At 43.8% G+C, this 22,760-nt stretch overlaps 1 protein-coding gene across 2 annotated transcripts; it reads left to right on the top strand.

Annotated features, from left to right (window-relative positions):
* Nucleotides 1-978: 978 nt before the first annotated feature.
* LOC100833641 (ubiquitin-like-specific protease 1D) lies at nucleotides 979-15,439 on the top strand. Of its 2 annotated transcripts, none has more exons than XM_010229395.3 (14): nucleotides 979-1,398; nucleotides 3,246-3,297; nucleotides 4,430-4,506; nucleotides 4,576-4,823; nucleotides 6,050-6,098; nucleotides 7,904-7,974; nucleotides 8,169-8,198; nucleotides 8,288-8,383; nucleotides 8,469-8,568; nucleotides 9,517-9,611; nucleotides 11,636-11,758; nucleotides 12,064-12,178; nucleotides 14,560-14,667; nucleotides 14,782-15,439. In XM_010229395.3, the coding sequence occupies exons 1-14, from the start codon at nucleotides 1,117-1,119 to the stop codon at nucleotides 15,061-15,063; spliced, it is 1,728 nt and encodes a 575-aa protein (XP_010227697.1). In that variant the 5' UTR covers nucleotides 979-1,116; the 3' UTR covers nucleotides 15,064-15,439. The 2 variants fall into 2 exon arrangements, with proteins under 2 accessions (XP_010227697.1, XP_024313883.1); XM_024458115.1 differs by lacking the exon at nucleotides 979-1,398 and adding an exon at nucleotides 2,134-2,400 and having other exon boundaries at nucleotides 3,226-3,297.
* Nucleotides 15,440-22,760: the final 7,321 nt, after the last annotated feature.

The following is a 22,760-nucleotide window of genomic DNA, read 5'->3' as shown; positions in this document are numbered from 1 at the left end:
CCCAAACCTGACCAAAATCTGAGCCAAGGCCCCAAATAAGAGCATCAGACGCACGACCTCACCAGTGCAAAATCACACTGACACAGCTAGCAGCAGCGGCACATGGATACTAATCTCCGATCCAAGAAAGCAAATAAGAACAAACGATTACAACCCAGGCGCGGCTTCCACGACCAAGCCCAACTGCAGTTCCCAACTCTCGCTCACGCACGAACGGAAGGAACCAGCCTGAGAGAGCGCATGCGAGGGAGATGGGAGGGAGCAGCTACGAGCACAGGGGCTCACGGGAGAGACCGCCAAGAGGCTGGTCATACGCCAGAACATGTTGGCGCCTCCATAGAGGTGGCTGACAGCAGGCGGTAGACGCGGGCTTTCTTGGACGAGCGCCGCGGCCGGCATCACCGTCTGGCGAGGAGAAGGAAGAGGGGTAGGCTGGTCTACAGGGAGGAGGCGGAGGATGAGAGGAGGAGGCAGCGCGGGCGCGGCGGATTCGGAGCCAGATCGGGGCGGCTGGGGCGTCGCCGTTTCCCGATGAGGAGGAGGATAGGCGGGTCTGCGTGGGAGGCGGCGAAGGACGATGGGCTCAGGGCCCGCCGCGGCTGGTCAAGGCATGCGCAGGCGTGACGCATCAGCCATGGCTAACCGCAATCGGGGCAAGTGAATTGGTGCAGGGAGAGAGAAGAAACTAGGAAGATATGGGGTTATGTACGGGTCAGTGGAGAAAGAGAAGGAAGATTAGGACAGAAATTCAGAGAAACGATATGTTGAACCAACGCATCGAACTATCGGCGAGCGCGTGCGCCAGGACGACGCAAATAGTGCAGCTGCACGTCTTAGCGTTTAGGTGACAGATAATACTGCATTTACCCATTATTATTTCTCTGTGTCGGCAAATTTCATGACAGCCAACCGGGTCTCCTACGTGCCAGCTCAACAAACGAAAGGCCCCACGTCTCAGCCGTTCAGTCCATCCATCGGCCTAGTTACTTACGCCCCGTCTTCTTTCCCGTACGCCGCCGTCTCCTTTGTTCTCCCCCAACTTCCCCCTCCGTTCCGTTCCCCTCCCCGGCTCCCCGCTTCTCCGCCGACTCGAGAATCCGCGCCGCGGTGAATGCGATGGGCGCGGATTCGCCGCAGCCGGACGACGATTCGGAGGTGGGGATCAGCAACGAGCTGCGCAACCTCTCGGACCAGGTGCTCAAGGAGAGGTTCGAGCGCATGGAAGGGCGCAAAGTCTTTACAAGCCGCCTCCCCGACGGTGGAAAGAAGTTCGACCTCTTGCTCCGCGCCATCTGCCGCGAGCTCGCTCGTCGCCAGGCTGCTCGCTCGGTCATGACCTCTCCCAAGCCGCCGCCGGCGCCGCCGCCACCGCGCCCGCATGGCTGCCAAAGCGACCGGGTGAGACAATTTTCCTGTTCTAATATTCATTTTCTTGCTGCGGGGCAGCGTGGGATCAAATTCGTTATTTGCATGGCTTCCTCGAATTTGGGCATGGTGGGGATACTGTGCGATACTAGGGGTAAGTACATTAAATCGGTACTCCATCTGTTTCGTGCTATGTCTTTGCAAATGGTTCCATAATTCTAATGTGGTGGAATAGAGAGAAAACATAATGTACGGACTGCTGCTGCTGGTTGAAATCTTTGTAAGAGTAAAGATACTGGGAGGAGGTGGGCAAAAACATTGTGAGTTTCAAGCCTCTGAGTAAAAGATACTGGGGCAGGTCGGCAAAACGTTGTGGGTCTCTCAAGCCTTTCGATGAAATGTCAGCAAGTCGAGTACAATTGTTTGGTTCAGCAGTAGGAGAATTCCATGTGTACGGCGGTGGTTACTCAAACCACTGTAATCCTATTACTTTTCCTTCAGTGATAAAATATCATCTCCTTATTTTTTCAAATTTGTTAATCTTCCTAGCGTCAATACTAAACTGTTTGTTGTATCTGATTAGGGAGAGTTACATAGAAACTTATCAAGATAACCTTAGCGTTACACATACCTAGCGGTTGGCATCCTTTCTTGGGGTTAGTCCAGTTTGTTGTCGTTGATGTATTTGACTATGATCAAACTAAAAAGACTATGATCAGCTCCCCAGGGAAATGTGCCAGTTACAATCAATCTCTGAAAAAGTCGAGAAAAAAGAAATGCAGGCAGAATGAATATCTAATCTTTTCTAGGCTTTCTGACTTTTACTATAGTACTATTCGTTAGGGAAAGGCATCCTCTCTATACTCTAAACCCTTACTGGGGAGAAGTCACTCTTCTAAGTGCTATATACGAGCGAAGGGAGGAGGTCTCTATGGATAGAGTTCTGTCAGAACCGAGCCCTGAAAGCTATGACATGGGGGCCCACAACTGATGAAGTGGCGGCAGCTAAAAGGTCGGAGAAAGCGGAAAAACTCAGTAAGTAAAGAATACTCGGTCTTATAATTCTGAGTTGCTAGTTCAAGTTGTGGTTACTACCCGAAGAGGAAAGTGATTCAGATTATGATGTTTCTGAGAGGCGCCTAAGGCTAAGAGAAGGTTAAGATGGGAAAGAGGAAGACAGCAATATTATGGCTGGCAGCCAACTCATCGAATTCAATTTCCACCGAAAGAGAAATAGGTTGATGCTCAGTCATCTCCAAACGTAGTGAAGGATTTTCCCGTGGGATTGGAAGAATACGAACATGGACAGAAGTAGCTGTCAGGCTAGGAACCTCTTTCACAGGGAGAAAAAGAAAATACTGAAAACAAAAAGAATTACTAAACAGAATGCAACAGACAATCCAAAGGTAGGACGGATCATAGGGGAATGAAAGGAGTTCTCGGGAATGGAGAAATTTACATCAACGACAGGGAAGATGCTGTGGAAAACATGACAGCCGGTTTGTAGTTGTCAGATTTGCAGTTTGCTCGGTTCGTGAGACATTCGCTATTTTCGCTTTCCAGGAATTGAGTTCGATGGGGAGTATATATCTCTGTTTCTCAAATTGTGGATGTGGTTTGCTAATCTTTATTTTCAAATACTGGAAAACAGCCAAGAAAATCCCAGCCTCATAGCAGAAATTATAGAAAAACAAAAAAAAGAAAAAGAAAGAAAGAAGATCATGTAACGTTAATTAGGCTTCCCAGCCCAGCCGATGAACTATTTAGGTTTTGGTGACGGGGAGTTCGTACCAAGATGGTTGCCGCCGGTTAATTTTATTCGGTGTTTATGGGATTATACAGTGCGCTAATAAGCCTCAGCCTGGAATGTTCTCTTGCAGGATAAAAACAGACGCGGAAGAATAAATGAGTCAAGCTGTGCAGGATCATCTGGTATGTGATTGACTTACCATCTTGACAACTTGTCATAATTGACAGTTTCCGCACTCTACCATCTTATGGAAACTAATTGTTCTTACCATGATTACATCAATTGTATTGATTGGGTAATAATTAGGGTTATCTAGATATTGCGGTCCTAAATCCGTGCTTGCTCATCTTTGTAAAATTCAACACTGGTTATTTTTGCTTACTGTAGTGCCAGTGTTGACTGGTTATATAGTCCCTGCTCTGTGTAATAAATTATCTTCCTTTACATGTTATTTTACCTTGTTGGTATAACTGCTGTTGGATGCATGCCTTTTGTCCTTAAGGAATGGGCAAGTTCCCTGCTGTCCTTTAACCGTTTATACAACATAAAATATCTTCTCTGTAGATAAAAAACGCATGAATAATGCAGTGCAAGTTTGTGTTGTTCGGATGGAAATAAATAACACATCTTATGGAAGAGTGTACTAAAGTTCCTGATATGAGAACACTCGCTTCTTGTTTGATATTTTTCCTGAGTTTTGATCTAACTCGGTCATTGGAGTGTCATGCGCTTTTGCATGTTGCTAATCGAAATATTGATGCAATCCAGAGATAATTGAAGTAGGGTGGTTATAGTAAATGTGCCCAAACCATGGCTTAGGATGCCATTTCCAAGGAGCTACTATATGCTTTTCAACTGTGTCTTGCTCACAGCTATGTGAAAAACAGAACGGAAGGTTTTTAATATACTCCCAGACTTTATGACGGTCTCATTAGGGCTAATGGCTTCAAGCCTCTGCCACTACAAGAGTTAAACAGCCAGAAGGCCTGAATAGTTGTCAATACAACGAGACGCGTGTCTTGCGTGTGTTTGTGCTGGGCTTCTCTAGGCCTGCAAATACTCTTCCACCTATCTCGAAAAAGAACGCCTGAAGAGTTGTCAGATCACATTTCCTTTTTCCATAACACTTTGATTATGTTCAAGCATGGATTTTTATTATACCGTTCTCTAGTACTCCCTCCGATCCATAATAAGTGTCTTGGATTTAGTACAAAGTTGTACTAACTTTGTACTAATTGTCTAAATCCGAGACACTTATTATGGGTCGGAGGGAGTATTAATTAATTTGCTTTTCAATTTCTTTACGACTTATAGGTTTGCCTACTGGTTCCAATGAAAATCATGGAGTAACCAAATCTGATTTCATTGCTGCATTTGAGGCGGATGATGAGGTAATTATAATATTGTGTGGTACTTAAATCTATGTATTCTGCACAAGTGTTATATTTCATGTACATTAGGCAGGCATTGATGTATCTGGTCTGGAGACAAGTACAGGCCCTAGCAAGCCTAAACATTCAGTAGAAAATGAGCGGAATTTGTATAAATTGGATGAGTATTGCAAAACTGATGAGCAACCGACATATTTATCTCCCAAAGTATTATGCGTCGATAACTCAACCGACATCGAAACTATGTCTCCGGATGATGGTTGCAAGGATAATGGCCGCAGTAGGATGTGTGAACTTTCCACACGTTCTCGAAAAAGGTTAGTATGTATACTCTTTTGTTACACCGTGTCAAGCTGGACCTCCATTTTTTTATTGCAATGACGTTCTGTTAACTATCTCTAAATAGTCATGGTGTTGCACTTGGTGCATAAATCTATCAGAATTCTTATCCTTCATCCATGATAATGATGTATTTTACAGTAGTTGTAAAAGATTCGTTAGATATACTTTTATTATGTTTAGTAAATACCAAAAACATATGATTTGGGAATACAAAGGCAAGTTGATGAACTAAACTAGGAGGGCTCAGGTAAGATGGTCCCATGCTATTCATGCTATGTTGTTTCTATGTGTTCATATATACTAGCAAGCACAGAGCTGACAGGGGCGAGATGTCACGTACAAGGGAACTAAGGGGGCCTGGATTAGATCTTAGGTTATATGATTGCTCAACAGGAGAGCAAGGTCCAGGACAGCCTTCCTGCCGTGAGCGTAGGGCACTGACGCGTCGCCGTGCTACCATATACTCCCTCCGATCCATAATAAGTCTCTTTAATTTACTACAACTTTGTATGGAGGGAGTAATAGATATCTACTCAACGTACCTTAACTTACATAACATTGCAGGAGTCCAATGGAGTCCTTCCTGCTTATAATAACTTAGTTTTTAGAATTTAATTTCTTAATATGTCTATCCAAGAAAGCTAGATAAGGAGGTGGGGAGGGAGGGAGATAATTCTTACTTCTTTTCTTGATTGAGGGCGATACATTGTATAGCCTGCATTACATGCTTTAGGTGATCAGTTTGGGGATAAACTAAACCAACATGGGAGGCAAACTAACTAAGAATCATTATAACCAAATCGTAAAATGGTATCCATATCCCTTGGAAGGACCAATGCCACTTAATATGGGACGGAGGGAGTAGTTTTTAGGAGTAAAGTGGAGTCCTGCTTACATAACATATTTTTTACGTTTGACTTGCGTAGCATCTATCTAAGGAAAGTTAGGTCGTGTGCTCATTTATCAAGGCATACCATTCTTCAAATAATCTAATCTAATTTGACAAGGAAATTGTCTGTATTCGTCTTCCATGCTCCTATGCATGCCTCAGTAATGACCTCGTACGCAGTTGTATCAAGGTAAAACATTGTATATGTGGCCACATCTTATGCATGCATGTCAGATTTATATGAACTTTTGTCATCATTTATGTGTCATGTGGACTTTGTAAGTATTGAATCATGTAATCTACCTTTGCTAGGAAACGAGATCTTGAAGTGGATTTCTCAATGCGATTGAGATCAAGAAAGGTTCGTACATACTTTATACATCTCCTACCACCATGGCTGCTTAGAATGCTCCTTTTGTGTCGCATTTTATGTTGAATACACTCCCTCCATTTCAAAATGTGGGCGTATTTTGATTTGCAAAAATCTATGCCTTGACCAAATTGTTACCATGATTAATATTCAAAAGCAGTTTCTTGTCATTGTAATTTTTTTAATTTTAATAAATAATGTGCAATAAATTTGCATTCAAAGTTCAAAATTGGACAGTGAAAATACGCCCTAAATTTTGAGACGTAGGTAGTATTGAAGTAGTAGCATTGGCAAAGCTCCTCACCAGTCAAGTTTTTGGCAGTAGATGTGATTATTGGTTTATTTGTTTACCGTCTCATACTGGTTAATACGGAGTAATATGGAAAGATTAGCAGAACTTCAAGCTAAGATAAAAGACCTTGATGTGTAATGATGGTGTCAAATTTTTGCTCATGGTCCAAGATCCGTCAACTTTGTGGCCATGTACAAATCTTTATGATTGTAACCTATGGGCAGAATGTCAACTTTCCCTTATTGGGACACGGTCAGAGCATTTTATTATTTTACGGAAGCAAGACGGAAGGCTTGTATTATTAAGAATCAAGACTGACAGCTGAGCTATTGATGTTCTGCCGCATATTATCCTCTGGTCCAAATGGAATTTCATTCCTGAGTGTACAATGGTCAAACTTTTTGGCGTTTGACCATTAGTTTATACCCCTTGAGTTCACATATAGTATATTATAGGGTAAAGCTGTAAAGCCATTCCCCATCAGGGGTGTCGTGGAAAAGACATTGACTAACTCCCGTAACTGGAGCCACTCCAAATTATGACAGTGCAACATAGATCAAATTGCAAGAGAGCAGGATTAGCAGCACATTTATACTTAACAAATAGCCATATTATCCTTGAATTGCAACATGAAATAGTAAAATCATAAACTGGTATGTCAAGCAGAAAGGTTGTGCCAGTGGGATTGGGGGGTGACACTGACATACATTATTGAGGAAGGTGAAAGGAAGATGAAGCCTGTAATCAAAGTCTGATGGTACATATAATGTGACGATCAATGCAAACGGTGTCGTTTGTTAACATAGTAAAGATAGGGATACTTTCTTGCCATACTGCGGAACCATGTTGCTGACAAGACACTAATTTTTTTAGGGTCTGCAAGACGCTAAATAGGATGCCAACACCAGAATACCACATGCGCACTACTTACAGGGCTGTTATACATTTATGAACTGTTGCACTCCTTGTATGGTTGCAATATCCTCTATTATACGTCTAGAAAACAATCCTCGATGATAAATCTGCAATATCTTGTTGACATTTAAGAATAAATGTAGCAGTGATAAATGTATGTTGTGGTACCATGGCTAGTCAAAACAACTTTCCCTAAGTACTGATGGTAGTATCTAGGTATGAGTAGTAGCTGGGAACCTGTAAACTTTAAACCATATTGTGTATGTCTGGAAATAATTTATATGGGAAACGAGGAACTTTTTTTTTGGGAAAGTACCAGAAAATAAACAGCCACTGACAGTTTTGGATGCTTGCAAAGGATCGTGACAAGTTTTCAGTTAGACGTTGGACTGTACTACATGCAACTTGGTGACCTAACCGTTCAAATATAAATGTTTTTACTTCTCTTTTGGTGTTTCTTGATTATTCTTGTAATGAATCACCGTAACTGGCTAACTGTTGGGAAATAGTAAGCTAAGCTGGTTATGGTTTGCTTTCAACTGTGACGATGTTACTCACAAGTTTGTCTGATATCTGCATCATGGTTCAGGTTCCAGAGGTTGTTCTACTCGATGGAGATGCACACCATTCAGAATCTTCCAAAAATGCATCCATTAAATGGTAAATAAGTTGTCAGAACTTGCCATTTTTCTATGTTGGTGCTCTTATAAGTGTGTACTACTGCGTACTGTGTAGACATTATGGGGGTTGGCCCATGACTCGATGCATACAACATAATAATAATCTTTTTGTTTTTATATTGTATCGCCTGCACGTTTTGGTGGCTGATTTAACTAATTCTGTTACTTCTTTAGGGATGCAATGAAGATATACTATCCTTCAAGGTTTGGCATGTGAACTAAAAAAAATTCAGCCGACCTTAATATTTTATTGTATATAGTTGATGATTATTTCCTTTTTCCCTTGCCGGTAGCAAACACCCTGGTTCTGTTGAGCTTTCCGATGATGACATAAAATGCCTCGAGCCTGAGTCGTTACTTTCCTCACCTATAATGAACTTCTACATTATGTAAGTATTGCTCTTGTTATTTTCTTAATTCTTCATATGCCACCTTTTTCATAACTGTAATAAGTCATCACTGCACATCTTATAGGTACTTGCAGGGACCAATGTCATCAATTAGTACACTAAGAGGCAAGTTTCACATTTTCAACACATACTTCTTTAGCAAACTTGAAGCCCTGACATCAAAGGTAACTTTCGGTACTGAATTCCTAAATGCATTGTCTTTACTTTCTTATTCAAATTCAATATTCCATGCTGTGATTGGCGCACTTGCTATGAAGTATGCTACTAATACATAATCCATTCCGGGTTTCTTTTTAATAGGAAAGACAGTTGGTGAAAATCTACAGCAAAAAAATTATTAAAAAGAGTTAAATATTTACAAGCACACGGAGGGAATGTACATAAAGAGATATCTAAAGGAATCAATACAGGATTTTAAGCCAGCATATCTTTTTCTCTTTGCTCTGATCTCACGTGGGCTGAATAAGATGTGAGACCATAGAAGTTAGAACCTTGTTTATTCCTTGCTTGATAAGTACTGCTTGAGTGTCCTTAAATGTAAACACATGTAACTATCCTGACTAACTAAAGCTTATATCTCTTACCAGATCTTATCCCCAAATAAGTTAATTTAATTAGATAACTGATGTGGTCTTGTCTAAAACTAATGAAACTGAAAGGCAACAGTGCAGTTTTATCTAACTGGATGGTTGTGCAGGCCTATCCGCCTAGCATAGCATAAGTAGTATGCAAGACTAGCATGGGTAGTGACTGGATAGATCAAGGAGACTAATGTGGTTGGGGCTGGTGTTGGTGTAGTGGGGAGCTGTAAGTAATTAACTTTACATGCAATCAGAAATGGTGTGCAATACAATTTAGATAAAAGAAGAAAAGAAAGAAAGGTTGTGCAAGTACGAAAAAAGTCAAGGACACTACTACAGTTTGGTTTTATTATGAACCTTTGTTTGTCTAGTAAATCGGCTGATGAATGGCCGAATGGTGATGGCTTGAAGGAGATTGGGAATATAATACCTTTTTTATATTGAAATGAGCATTTGATGTCTGTCACTGATCTGTATCAACATATTTCCTGTCTTATACACTAAACTCCTTTTGGTTTCTGTATTCTGAAGGACGACAAGGCCTCTTATTTCTTAAAGCTGAGAAGATGGTGGAAAGGCGTAGACATATTTCAAAAGTCATATATATTATTGCCTGTGCATGCAGAGTAAGCAATTTTGTTGCCTCTTCTTTGGTAATATACATTTCTTCAGATAGATATTTTGATTTACTTGTATAATGGCAATGACCACTGCTGGTTAGAAGTTTGAGATACATTCCTGATGATTTGATCTTTATGGTAAAACACAACACATACTTGAGCAAATGTAAATTGTTTGGAGAAGAAATGTAGCTATCATATAGCTATTATAATTATTGGTGCTGTAGGAGTTGAGAAGTTTTTAAAAGCAAACGAAGGTGCCAAAGTGTGAACAATGGTGGGATATAGGGCTAATGTGCCGCTAATTGAAAATATACTAGATCAGTTACCACTTACCAATAGGCGTCTCGTACTGGATTACTAGTTTCTTGTTGATCACTGTCAGTTTTTTTGGCTGGTCTTGAATGGAAAATCATACTATTGATCGAGAGCAATCATGAGTAGTCCGTTATTTTGACTGACGTTCAGCAGAACCCTGTAATACAGATACATCAAACCTTGTTTTGGAACGGTATGAAGTGCAAACAACTGTTTACAAATGATAGTAATATTAAACTTAGTTGGAATATGTCGAATTCATTTACCCTTGCAGATAACATGAACTAAAAACATTTTTTTTAAAACCGAACAGGTTAGTGTACTGGCCATGCATCCGGTTCACCGGTTTGATGCTGTGGTGACCTGTTGTTTGGCAGGCCTGAGTGTAGTTCAAATATAAAATATTTATTTATTTCTTGAATTAACTTTGGAATGACTTTATGATTAAAATAGCTGGGTCGATACAGCACCACCGGTCATGCAACCGGTTCACATGTTTGGTGGTTAGTTGGTCCATGTTGGGGACCTGGAGGGGGAAGTGGTGCGGATAGGGTTTAGAGAGAGGGGAAAGACCGGGAGAAATTAAGGAAACTTCTAACTTGGAAACCAAGAAAATCTAATCTTAGGGGGGCACCGAAGGCCAGGGTGCCCATAGCTTGGTGCGGCCTGGCCCATTTGGGCGCACCTAGGGGCGGCCCCGCTGCTTATATTGTTGCCTCTGCGTAACATCTCTCCCTCCATTGACAAATAACTTATCGTCTAGCTCAAATGAAGGATTTTATCCCCGAAAGTTGTGAGGTCCTTCCAGGAAGCATAGGCTGCAGACACGCCTTCAAATGAAATGAGCTCTTAATAGGTATCATAAGCTCGGTGGGCGTGGATGGCTTTTTAACTGGCGAGAGGGTCACCTTGCCATGTAGGAGGGGTGGCAGTGGTGGAGGAGCTTCTGGATGACGAATGTCACAAGTCTTGATGAGGCTGACATGGAAGACGGCTCCAAATGGGTCACTGGTGCTGCAACCATGTCATTATCCTAGATGCCTAAATGAAGTGGTAGTTGGGGCCCTCAAGACCTAAGAAGGCATGGAGCGCATGAACCGACTGTGGGTCAGCCGGTCCATGATGCGATCCACCTTGGCCAAGGTAGCGACAGAAGTTTCCTCGAAACAGCAGTTGGGTCGCTTGAGGAAGAGCTGGTACAGGCGAAGGAGACGGAACATGCATGCCCGTGTTAGGGTGATCAACCTATGAATTGGTGTATATGAAAACATCATAAAAAAAGCGCAGAGCAACAAAGGAATGAACGAAAGATATCGCTCTTAAGAGCCAAGAATGTTGCTGTGCATTTGCAAAGCCAAATGACATTACCAAAAATACAGACAAGCCCTCGTGGTTTGAAAGACCATCTTCCTTATGTTTGGCTAGTGCATGCAGACTTCGTTATAACCCAAGGAGAAGTAGAGCTTAGTGAAGAATCGTGCACCTTTGATCATGTCCACCGTTTTTTATGTAGAACTTTCCCTTGGTCGTCTTGTCATTGATCACCTGATATGAGAAAATCTACTGTCTCTGCCTATGTGGCGTTAGTGAATTCAAAATTTTATTGGGACATGACATGATAATTGATGCATAACCTTACCTACCTATGCTAGAGTATCTGTTACAATGTTCTGTTCCTCAACATGGTTCCTTTTTTGTTTCCAAATGGTCAGTACACACTGGAGCCTGGTCATTATATGTATGCCAGCAAAGGAAGATCAATCAGGTCCCATCATACTTCATTTGGATTCACTGAAGTTTCACAGAAGCAGATTGATTTTCAGTGTTGTCGAGAGGTAAGTACGGAGTAGTACAAAAAGAAAACAAAAACACTGGTTTATTTTGGTGTAGGCTTTTCTGGCATAACATAAATGCATGAACGTGAAGCCTAAAAATTTGTTTTAGTTACTTTTCATTATCAAAATCGCATTTGTTTCACACATGTTTGCATTCAAGTAAGGCCAGCTTCTAGAATGTAGGACTATTATTTGGTGCGTATTATTATTTTTGCTTGTCTAGGTGTGAGGTCTTCCATGTTATTGTCCCGTTTGTACTGTATTATTTTTATTCTATTTTTAAAACAGTCTATATCTGTTTGCAGATTCTTAAAAGAAGAATGGAAATACCTGAATGAAAATTGCTCTTTAGCAGAATGTCCTATACAAGAAAAAGTTTGGAAGAGCCTTCCTCGTAAAATTGAGAAGAAGCCAATTGAGGTAACTCAAGTGCTTTCTTTCCTTGAATTGCATGTGCTGAAATGTGTGCTTTTCATGCTAGCTTTAGCTGATACGTGGTGCTTATATGGTTGCTGCAGTCAACAGTTTTTGCATTGATATGTTCATTTCAGATTTTAATAACAAAACTGTTATTTGGACTTCTCTTGAGAAAATAACATGGGCCCACCTGTGATGTTAATTTCCATGTTGCTGAAATCTGGTTTTATGTTCTACCTATATTATTGACAAAATTCTGTGTTAGCAACGGAAGGATGTTTAGACATTGACACTCTCTCCGAAATATAACCTTGGCCACTAATTTCTATTGGAAATATTTATAATCGCACAACATTGTTGTGAAAGTACTTTATGGAACATATTTACACATGATTTTGAAACACTCTTGTGAAAGATATTTGCAGTTGAAGTTCTAAAGTTTAACTTAGGTCCAGAATGATAGCTATTAGGAAATGAGTGAAATCGGAGGTCATAGAAGTATGTCAGGGCTGTCAAGTTAGTCCTGATAGTATGGAAATGCATATTTGGATCTCAAAAAGTACATGAGTGAGTCACGGATGTCCCAAATCGACTACCTCCATTTTTACCTCCATCTTTCCCCCCCCCCCCCCCCTTGTATGAGCACCGACGTTGTCGTGGTCTCATTCTTGAAGTGATGTCCACAACAATAGTGGGCCCAGTGCTTGGCTGGGTTGCTTCCTGAATCCAGTAATTTTGGTGGCCTTTTGAAAAATTCTCCAAATATTAGTTAGCATAGGCAGACCCTCAGCCTACGTGGCAGTGGTCAACTCACCATGAGTGCAAGGCAGCACTGATTTTGCTTACAATGACCATTGAGTTTCTCATAACCCTGACTGGAGCAGGAACATATCCCATATATGCCTTAGGGAGGAAGGGATTTGTCTTATTCACCACGAGTCTCCTCACAATCTGCTGCCAGACTTGATCTGGATTTTGGTTTGTGGGGATTATACGGTGCACGGACAGTTGGACATGAACCCTAACCTCTTCAAATCGGAATCAAATACAATCAAAATCAAGGAAGAATCTGAGCTCTGATACCTTTATCAGTTGCCGGAAGGGATGCATCTGACTTGATGCAATAACGTGATGTTCCCATGATCTGACTTGATGTGAAATTTCACCTATTTATTTTTAAAGCAGGACATGCTAGACAATCGGAAAAATGTGATATTTTTAGAATATTTGAATGAAAATTCAAAAGCATACAAACCGAGTAAATCAATAATTTTTTAGTTAATCAATATAATTAAAAACAGCAAATTCGGACTGATCTTAATTTTTTCAAAACAATCTTATTTCTATTTTGTCTGAATTACGTACTTTTTTCTTGATTTTTGAATTTTTGGGGATTTATCCTAAATCAGAAACATTGCTATCCCAAGGTTTGTTTTTTTGATTTTTCTCATTTTTATCTTTTATTTATTTATTTATTTGACGGAAAAGGCAGGAGCACTGCCATTCATTAAAAGAGATAGAAAGTATATTTACAAGAAGCGCCTAGAATAAAGGCGCATAACCCCCACGAACACAACAGACGATTACACTCTAACACCGTTAAACACCGGGTTAACCTCGTTAGCCCACAAAAAGGACTTGAAATCCTCCTGAGCTTTGGAAGCGACATCCTCCTCTTCCATGGACACATTGTTGAAAACTCTGCGGTTACGCTCCTTCCACACATTCCAAAGACAATAGATGAGCAGCCCGTCGAAATGTCTCTTAAGATCACGAGAGATCTTTGCCCTGTCCGCATTCCACCAATCCTCAACAGAATCAAATTTATCAATAGCAGAAGCTGGAATGACATTCCAACGCCTTAGTATCGCCCAAACAGATTTGGTGAAGTTACATTCCCTTTATCTGTTTTGTTTACCTTTTCTTATATTTTTCCCTTTTCTCTGCTTCTACAATAGACATATGGAATTTATGGGCAAAAATGTGATGTGGCCAACACATGCAGTGGCAAAGTCACGTTCAAGTAGGATCATATAAACAGGGTAATTTTTTCACATAATACTGGATTTGACATGACAGGATTAGAATCCTGGCAGCGCCACTGAACATGTGGTGGTTATGTGGCGTACTGGCTTACATGTAAACATCACATCAGCCAAAACCACATTTCAATTGTGATGACGGACCAAAACTACACGGTTTCAAGAGTTGAAGAGCAGAAATACCTGTTTGGATAGTTGTGGGACCATATCTACTCTCTACATATAGCTTAGAGGCCGAAAATACTTTTTTTGTTATTTATATATGCTGTTGATAGCATAGATGGTGTATTTTGTCATTTGTCCTTCCAGCTGTTATCTCCTTACACTCTTACCTCTTTTCAGGTCCCGCAGCAGGACAATGAATACGATTGTGGCCTCTTTGTTCTGTACTATATGCAGCGATTCATTGAGGAGGCACCTGAAAGGCTTCACAAGAAAGAACTCTCTATGGTTTGGCCACTATTCATTAATGTCTTTGCCGTTCTATGTTCTGTGTGCTTCTCTGGCCTGTGCGCAGATGCTTCATGCCTGTAGCTCATTTTTCTCTGTATTTTTTTCTGTTAGTTTGGCAAAACATGGTTTCAACCCAAAGAGGCTTCTGCACTGCGAAAGAAAATGCAGACTCTGCTTCTTCAGTTGTTTGAGGAAGCTAAACCTAACAGCAATACGCTGGAGCATGCAGCGCCGCAGTCTGCTGTGGAAGCTAAACCTGAGAACAACGTTGTGGAAGCGACAATGTCAGAACGACCTTTGGAAGGCAGTTCAGCTGAGATGACATCGCCATACCCCTTGGAAGGCACTTCAACTCAGCCAACAAGTTTTGAGCATCCTTTGGAATGCAGTTGATGTAACTAGCTTTGAAGCAGCTTAGTTTGCCATAGAAAGTAGCTCGGAATAATCCTCTATCCCAAAGGGGAACATTCTTCGCTTCCTGGTCACGCTCCAGGCTTTTTTTTTCGTTTTTTTTATTTTGGCGTGGGGTTTTCCGGGTCCAGTTGTGTTATAGAGGGCAGGTGTTCTGGGGGTTATGGTACATGGTAGGGTGATTTGAGGTGGCGTTGCACAACTTTGAACACTGATGTTAATGTATTTCTGTCTTGTATAGATCAGTTAATTAGGAACCTGGTGGTGCGTGAGCAACGGGTTCGCGCAAGGCAGATTTCATTTGTTCTTTAGGCTTGACCGGATGGTGCTCCTAATTTATGACTGCTGACTTGAACGATGTTTCTTTCGTCGGACCTCTGCGCTCATCAGCTCATGTTCTGCATTGGTTGCCACCGCAAGATTGGCTGATTATTCGGACAATCTAATAGTACTAGGCATCAACCGCATTAATTGCTTAATCTCAAAATTGAAAATGATTTATCTCACGGACCACTATTCTGATTTTTGAGATCTGTCTTCACCGTTGTCGGTCTAGATGATGATTCCAAAACAGTTCACTGCGTTCTAATGATATATTTTTCTACGCAACCAGTTACCGGATTATAATAGTAGCTACCATGTGTTACTATTGCTATTGGATGAGTGTGGCATCTCCAACAATAAACATGCCTTATTAAAAGCAATGCTATATAAGGTGGGCAAGAAGGGGTGATGTTAGCTTTTTCTTAAAGATGTCACGTAGGATAATTGCTGATGTGAAAGAGAAAGGAATAAAAAAGACATTAACGTTCCCTTAACTAAGAGATGATCTCTTCACAAGACGGATAAGACAAAGAAAAGGCAAATCCCCCGTTGTACAAGACAAAGAAGTAGCTTAGTTTTCGTAACATTTATTTATTTAATTTTATTCATGTAGGCATTAATTGTAAGATATGGCACTAAGATATGACCTATTGTACAACTTATTTTGTTGTCTTATCTAAGGGACGTCGAACACATTGTACATGCCCTAAGGTTTTTTATGTTGCGGTGGGAGAGATGAAATGAAGTGACTTAGTGACGTAACAATAACCCTGACAGGAAACTGCTTGGGATCATGTACCATGACACAAGTGATAACCAAATACATGTTGGAGACATCATTTCTTACTAAAAACACCTACTTGATGGGTCCCATCATCTCACATGATCATGTTTTACACGGATTCCCTCTTGGGCGCTCGTTCGCCCGATTCGTTCAGTCGACTTCCTCCTCTAAGAGCGAGGAGCTCCTCCTCTTCATGCCTCCTTCTCTCTCCCTCCTGCGCCCAACCGAGAGGCACCTCGCCTGCACCACCACTGCGACCCAACTGCGCCACCGCCTCGCACTTCCCTCGCGCCGTGCCTCCCGCCCCGGCGACCATGGCTCCCCCCGGCAACGACCCTCCCCGGCTCTTTTTTTGGAAATTAAAATTTCATAATAGAAAGATAAAAGTTAAAAGTTTGAAATTAAAACCTTAAAAACTTAGAATAAAAATTAAAAGTTGAAACATTAAAAGTTCAAAAACAAAATTAAAAGCTCAAAAAAATTAAAAGCCAGAACTAAAAATATAAAAAGTTTCCAGAAATGGCAAAAGAAATGGGATGTTGGAATTCGTCCGCTGAATTTGCAGCTCAAAAAAATTAAAAGCCAGAAATAAAAATATAAAAAGTTTCCAGAAATGCAAAAGAAATGGGATGTTGGAATTCGTCCGCTGAATTTGCTTTGGGCGGACGCCGCCAAACAGGTGCTCCCTTTTTTATAATGTTATGCGATTATAGAAAGTGATCGTTGAAGTTTACCAACAAGAGATGATATCTATCCACAAAAGTACAATCATGTAAGTCTTACATGGGTGTTGAGTTTTCTTTCTTTCTTTCTTTTTCTAGAATATACCTTAGCGGGTATATCATGCATTAAAGAAGAGAACCGCGACGTGGTAAAAGTCGAATTACAGGAATTACTCATGCAAAATCGCCATTACATCCACAACACCAAAATCACAAAAAAGACTCGAATCCACAAACAGACCCGCGCGCTGCCAAGCTTCTCCTTCCTGCCCAATTGCCTGGAGGATGTGATGTGCACTCGGCGTTGCCCTGTCGAACACCACCTCATTCCTATGCTTCTAGATACTCCAACACACCAAACTAATCGTAGTATTTAGATTTTTCCTGTCATGTCTCCCAACAACCACCAAATTCGGCCACCAAGACTCCAAGCGATCGTGAGCACTCAGCACCCAAGTTTGCTTCTGCCATCGACCAAACACAACAGCCCATACCTGACGGGCAACCACACACCCAAGGAGAATATGGTACGTTGATGTCCTCATCGGCTTGATCACACAAAGGACATTGTTGAGGGTGAGGCAGTCCACGCTTCTGCAGTCGATCTGCCATCCAGCAACGTCCTCTCAAAGCCAGCCACAGGAAGAATGTACATCGACTTGGCACCCGCGAGAACCAGACCTCTGCCGCACCCGGCATGTCAGTTCGCCCACCAAAAAAGGCCGCATAGGATGATGACGCCGAGTAAGAGTCGTTGCTTTCCCACTTCCACCGGAAAACATCATCAATATCCGAGAGGACCATACTAGATATCACATTTTAGCCGAGGGGGAAATCACCGTCGGCCAACAGTTTAACCGACGGTGAACCGTCGGCTATCCCCCGTCGGCTATGCGGCGTCAGCCATTATTGTAATAGCCGATGGTACAGTCGGGTATTGTATTTACCTACGGTAATTATCCGACGGTTGGCCGCTCGGTCATGTGACTCTGATAGCCGACCGTGTCCCGTCGAATATGTTTTGGCCAACGGTTATTTCTCACCGTCAACATGTTTAATAGTCGACGGTATGTGTCCCGTCAATTAGTATAATCGCACAGGGTACGCACACGCCGTCGCGGATAGTTGAGTGGAGTCCAGCCCCTTCAGTTTGTAAGATAGCCGACGGTCCAAAGTTCCAGTCGGCCTATCATATACTCAAGAGGTTTTGCACTGTCAGGCATCGGTAACGTCGACGGTACGTTTCCTGTCAATTAGTATAATCGCCAACGGTACGCACATACCGTCGTGGATACTTATAATGGAGTCCAGCCCCTTCAGTTTGTAAGAAGATCTCAAATGTTCAGGAATTCATCAATGGCCAACGCATTCAGGTCTGGTGTGATCCCTCTCACCCACTGCTTGTCACCCAAAGCATCAGCCACACATAATTTTCTTCCTCTCCCAGACACATTCAAGAAGAGATTTGGCGCTATATCACACGGAGCTGCACCGTGAAGCCAGCGGTCATTCCAAAAATTCACCCGTCTGCCATTTCCCACTGTCACTGAAACAGCCGCTAGACAAATCTCTCGGGCAGGCGCTGGAATTTGCAAATTAAACTCCGCCCAAGGTCTGTTGGGGTCCGATTGCATCAACCAGCCCCAGCTCGCTTGCAAAGCCAGATTAAAAAGCCTGAGATTGAGAATTCCTAGGCCGCCGAACTCCTTAGGCGAAGAAACAGTTTGCCACGAAACAAGGCAATGACCCCCTCGGGCCGTCTTCTTTCTCTTCCACAAGAAACCCCGACATAGCTTCTCAATCGCCGCAATAGTTTTGGCCGGGAGATCAAGCAACATGGCATAAATAGGCATGGCGCAAAAAGTGTGTTTGACCAAGGTAAGCCTACCAAGTTACCACCGGAGGGAGAAAATTACGCAAAACCACCACATTTGAGACACATATATAGGAAAATCACCTTTTTTTTAATTTTTTTCAAATCATCACCATGTTTGGGGCCGGATGTACTCCGCGCCTTGATTTCGTAGTTGAGTACGTTTTGACGATAAAACTGACAGGAGGGCCCATCCGTCGGTGCACCTTGGCACCACGCTGGACAACCACCTTCTTCCTAAAATCCTCTGCTCCGTAGTCGCGCAGGCCTCCGTCCGTCCGCTGCCGCTCAAGCTCCTCGCGCGCCCCTCCGTCCGCCTGCGGCCGCCGCCTTGCAGGTCTCTGACCTTGGTGTTTGCATAGCTGCGTCTATGTGGAAGCTGAGGCGGTCGCCGTCCGGCCGTCATGCTCAACCATGGCGACTCTGATTCCCGCCGTCGTCGCAGCCCGCGCAGTACAGAGAGCATGTGAGCTCCAACGACGACCAGCAGGACCGTGCCCTAGAAGCTGCAGCCCCCCGCTCAGAAAAAAGAATTAATCCGCGACGCTGTGTTTCACCGGCGCTGCGCTCGTCTTCTCCGAGTCCGGCGGGACCGCTCCGCCAAACCGATCTCCTCCACTGGCGAGCTACGGTCTTCCTTGTCGAGCTCGGGAGGCCCGAGCCACCGAGAGGAACACGCCGGTGAGCTCCTCACGTGCCCGCTAGCCCCGAGCCGTCCCCGCGTCGGCGCTCAGCTTTGACCGCCGCCGGCCACCGTAGAGCTCCGCATCGCCGAGCTTCTCTTCCTTCCCTGACCTCCTCTGTGAACTCACGGTGTACGTAAGTCCCCAGATTTTTTTCCCCTGGTCCCGAGATTCGTCGTGCCCTGTAGCCATTGCCTTCCGTCGCTGCCGCTTGGAGCCTGCTCCCGCAAGATTCCGACGAGCCGGATTCACTGCCTCCCCGTACTTCGTAGTCATCTGCTGCCTAGCGCCTCTTTCTGCCTCTGCTTGAGCCCGCGGCCGGCAGGATTTTGGCAAGTCGCCGGATTGGAACTGGGATGGACTCCGCAAGCGTGCTGGATCTTGAGGAGTTTTCTTTATTTGCTTGGAGGATTTGAGGAGTTGAGCCGGATTGGAACTGGGCTGAGGAGGTGCTGGTGCACGGAGGAGGCATGACGGCTCCAAGAGCACGTGGAGGAGGTGCTCCGAGCCGGCAATCTTTGGCGGCCCTGGATTTGAGGAGTTGCGACAGCGGCAGTCACGGCGTGGCCACCACGGTGGCATGGACAGGTGGGTCCTCCTGTCAGTTTTACCATCAAAACGCATTCAACTGTGAAATCAGTGCGCGGCAGTATCTCCGGTCCTAAAAAAATGGTGATTTGAAAAAAATTAAAAAAAATGTGATTTTCCTAGATATGTGCCGCAAATGTGGTGTTTTTGCGTAATTTTCTCCACCGGAGGAGAACAACAGAACAGACCACGTTTGAAGTTTTTTCTCTATCTTTTCCACAATGGGGAATAAGCTGCCCAGTCGATGCCTTCCTCAGACCAAGCGGCAAGCCGAGATAGGAGCATGGAAAAGCCTTAACCTCACAACCAAGCACCTCACGAACCAAAAGTTCTCATTCACTAGAACACCGGATAGGATGGGCTGAGGTCTTCAAGAAGTTAACTCTCAGTTCGGAGGCCACCGTGAAATCATCCAGCAAAGCAAGACAAGACCGGAGTCCACTTTCAACTGGCTGCAGCACGACCACTCATCCACGAAAAACGACGCCCGCTCGCGAGGCCAAGCGTTGAAACAAGCCAGCCTCCTCTGCCTTCCGAAGAAGCAAGTTCAGAACATCCATGACGAGGATGAAGATCATCGGAGAAAGTGGATCACCTTGCCGTAAACCACGTTGGTTCGAAATTGTCTCCCCAGGGATACCATTGACCAAAACTCGCGTAGAAGCGGAGCCCAACAAAGCGCCAATCCATCCCAACCACTTATGCCCAAAACCGAGACAACGAAGTGAGTCAAAGAGGAATGACCAGTGGAGCAAATCAAAGGCCTTGGCGATATCCAACTTGAGCAAGACAGCCGGCCGTCGAAGGTTGTTCAGCCGTTGTGCCGTGCCTTGGACAAGCATGAAATTATCGTGAAGATAGCGGCCCTTGACAAACGCTCCTTGATGAGGACCAACCAGCCTCGGCAACTCGGGCCCAATCTATTTGCTAGAACTTTGGAGAACAATTTGCCCACCGCGCGGATCAAGCTTATGGGTCTAAATTCCCCTATTGCCGCTGCACCCGGCCTTTTTGGGAGGAGGAAGATAAAAGCTTGATTAACAGCCTCCAATCCACGACAATCAAGCTTGCAGAAGCTGCGAAAGGACTCCAAAGTGTCAGACTTAATGATAGCCCAACATTCCTTGAAGAAACGCCCGGTGAATCCATCCGGGCCGGGACACTTATCCGGCAGCAACTCCTTGACCACTCGCCAAATCTCGTCCTCAGAAAAATCATCGTCAAGGCCCAACGGGCCAAGACCCTCCCCACCCAGAAAATTCAGGTCAAGACCTAAAGTCCTATCCACGCCTGAACCCAGCAGGTTTGAGAAGAAAGCGTCAGCCACATTTGCCATTGCGTCGTGATTAGAGGACCTCACTCCGTCCACCTCCAGAGCACCAATGAAGTTTTTGCGTCGTGATTAGAGGACCCCACACTTAGATGGAAAAAACGAGTATTTGTGTCACCTTCTTTGAGCCACAGCAAGTGGGATCTCTGCCGTGCAATAGTTTGCTCAAGAGATGAGAGACCCTTTAGCTTGCGCTTAAGAGTCAAATGCAAACCACGCTCCTCAGCCAAGAGCCGACGCGTCTCCATCGCCACGTCCAAACGAAGTATAACCTCCGTGGCCACCAAAATTGGCAACTTAGTATTCCCCACAAATTTATCACTCCAGCTCTTTAGGCGTTTAGCCGTGTGTCGTAAACGAGCTGCCACCCGCAAGAAAGGATTGAGGATTTGAAGATCATTCTCCTTCCATGCAGGCTCCACCACTTGTAAGAAACCAGGAACTTTTCGACCAAAAGGATTCAAAATGAAATCTCCTACCAATCCTAAGATCAGTTGCCAAGTCCAAAAGAAGAGGACAATGATCAGAGGTAGCAGTACTCATCGCACTGAGATAGGCATTTGGCATCATCGCCTCCCACTCCACTATAGAAAAAACCCGGTAAATTGTCTCAAGGGTAGGATCGCCACGTTCATTCGACCATGTGAATTGTTGGCCCGCTAGGTAGAACTCCTTTAACTCCAGATAGGCAAGTAGCCGTCAGAAACGACCCATCATTCCACGATGCAACCGAGAATTACTCTTATCCTCGAAGTTAACGATCAGGTTGAAATCGCCTGCTACAACCCAAGGCCCAGCATGGAGGTCTCTTACATCCCTTGGCTCAAGCAAGAAATTGGGATTATCCACTTCTCTGTGCGGCCCATATACACCAGTCAGCCACCAACATCCATCTGGCGAGTTAATTTGGGCAGTCAGAGTATGTTCAGTGTAGTGGGGGTTAGTCAACACCACATCACAAGCTCTCCAGGCAAGGATTATCCCCCCACGAGTACCCGCCGCCGGCAAGAAAAAGAAATTATTAGCGAACTCCTGCCCAATACACTGAGCCACAATGCCGGCCGTAACCACTTGGAGCTTAGATTCCTGTAAGCAAACAATCGAAGCCCCTGATTATGAAACCACCTGGAAAACCGCACTACGCTTCGCTAAAGAATTTAGCCCACACGCATTCCACACCAATTTTTTTGAATTGGCCGAAGACATGAGAAAATTCCACAAAATACGACCAAAAACAGAAGCAACTCAGGCAACGACCACCATCGGCGCATCGTCAGCCATGAGAGCCAACACATCAGGCTCCCACCCAAACAAAGAGAGAATGGCCAAGATATGTTCCAGGGACAACGGCCACTCAAAAAGCTTGGTGTAGGCC

This window comes from Brachypodium distachyon, chromosome 1, assembly GCF_000005505.3.
Source record: "Brachypodium distachyon strain Bd21 chromosome 1, Brachypodium_distachyon_v3.0, whole genome shotgun sequence".
Classification (NCBI taxonomy): domain Eukaryota; kingdom Viridiplantae; phylum Streptophyta; class Magnoliopsida; order Poales; family Poaceae; genus Brachypodium; species Brachypodium distachyon.
This window is presented reverse-complemented; position numbering and strand designations above follow the sequence as displayed.

Coding starts and splice junctions, on each gene's coding strand:
- LOC100833641 (XM_010229395.3), top strand. CDS start 1,117: ATGGGCGCGGATTCGCCGCAGCCGGACGACGATTCGGAGGTGGGGATC. Junction 4,507..4,575: donor CATTTGAGGCGGATGATGAG/GTAATTATAATA, acceptor CATGTACATTAG/GCAGGCATTGATGTATCTGG. Junction 8,199..8,287: donor AAGATATACTATCCTTCAAG/GTTTGGCATGTG, acceptor CCTTGCCGGTAG/CAAACACCCTGGTTCTGTTG.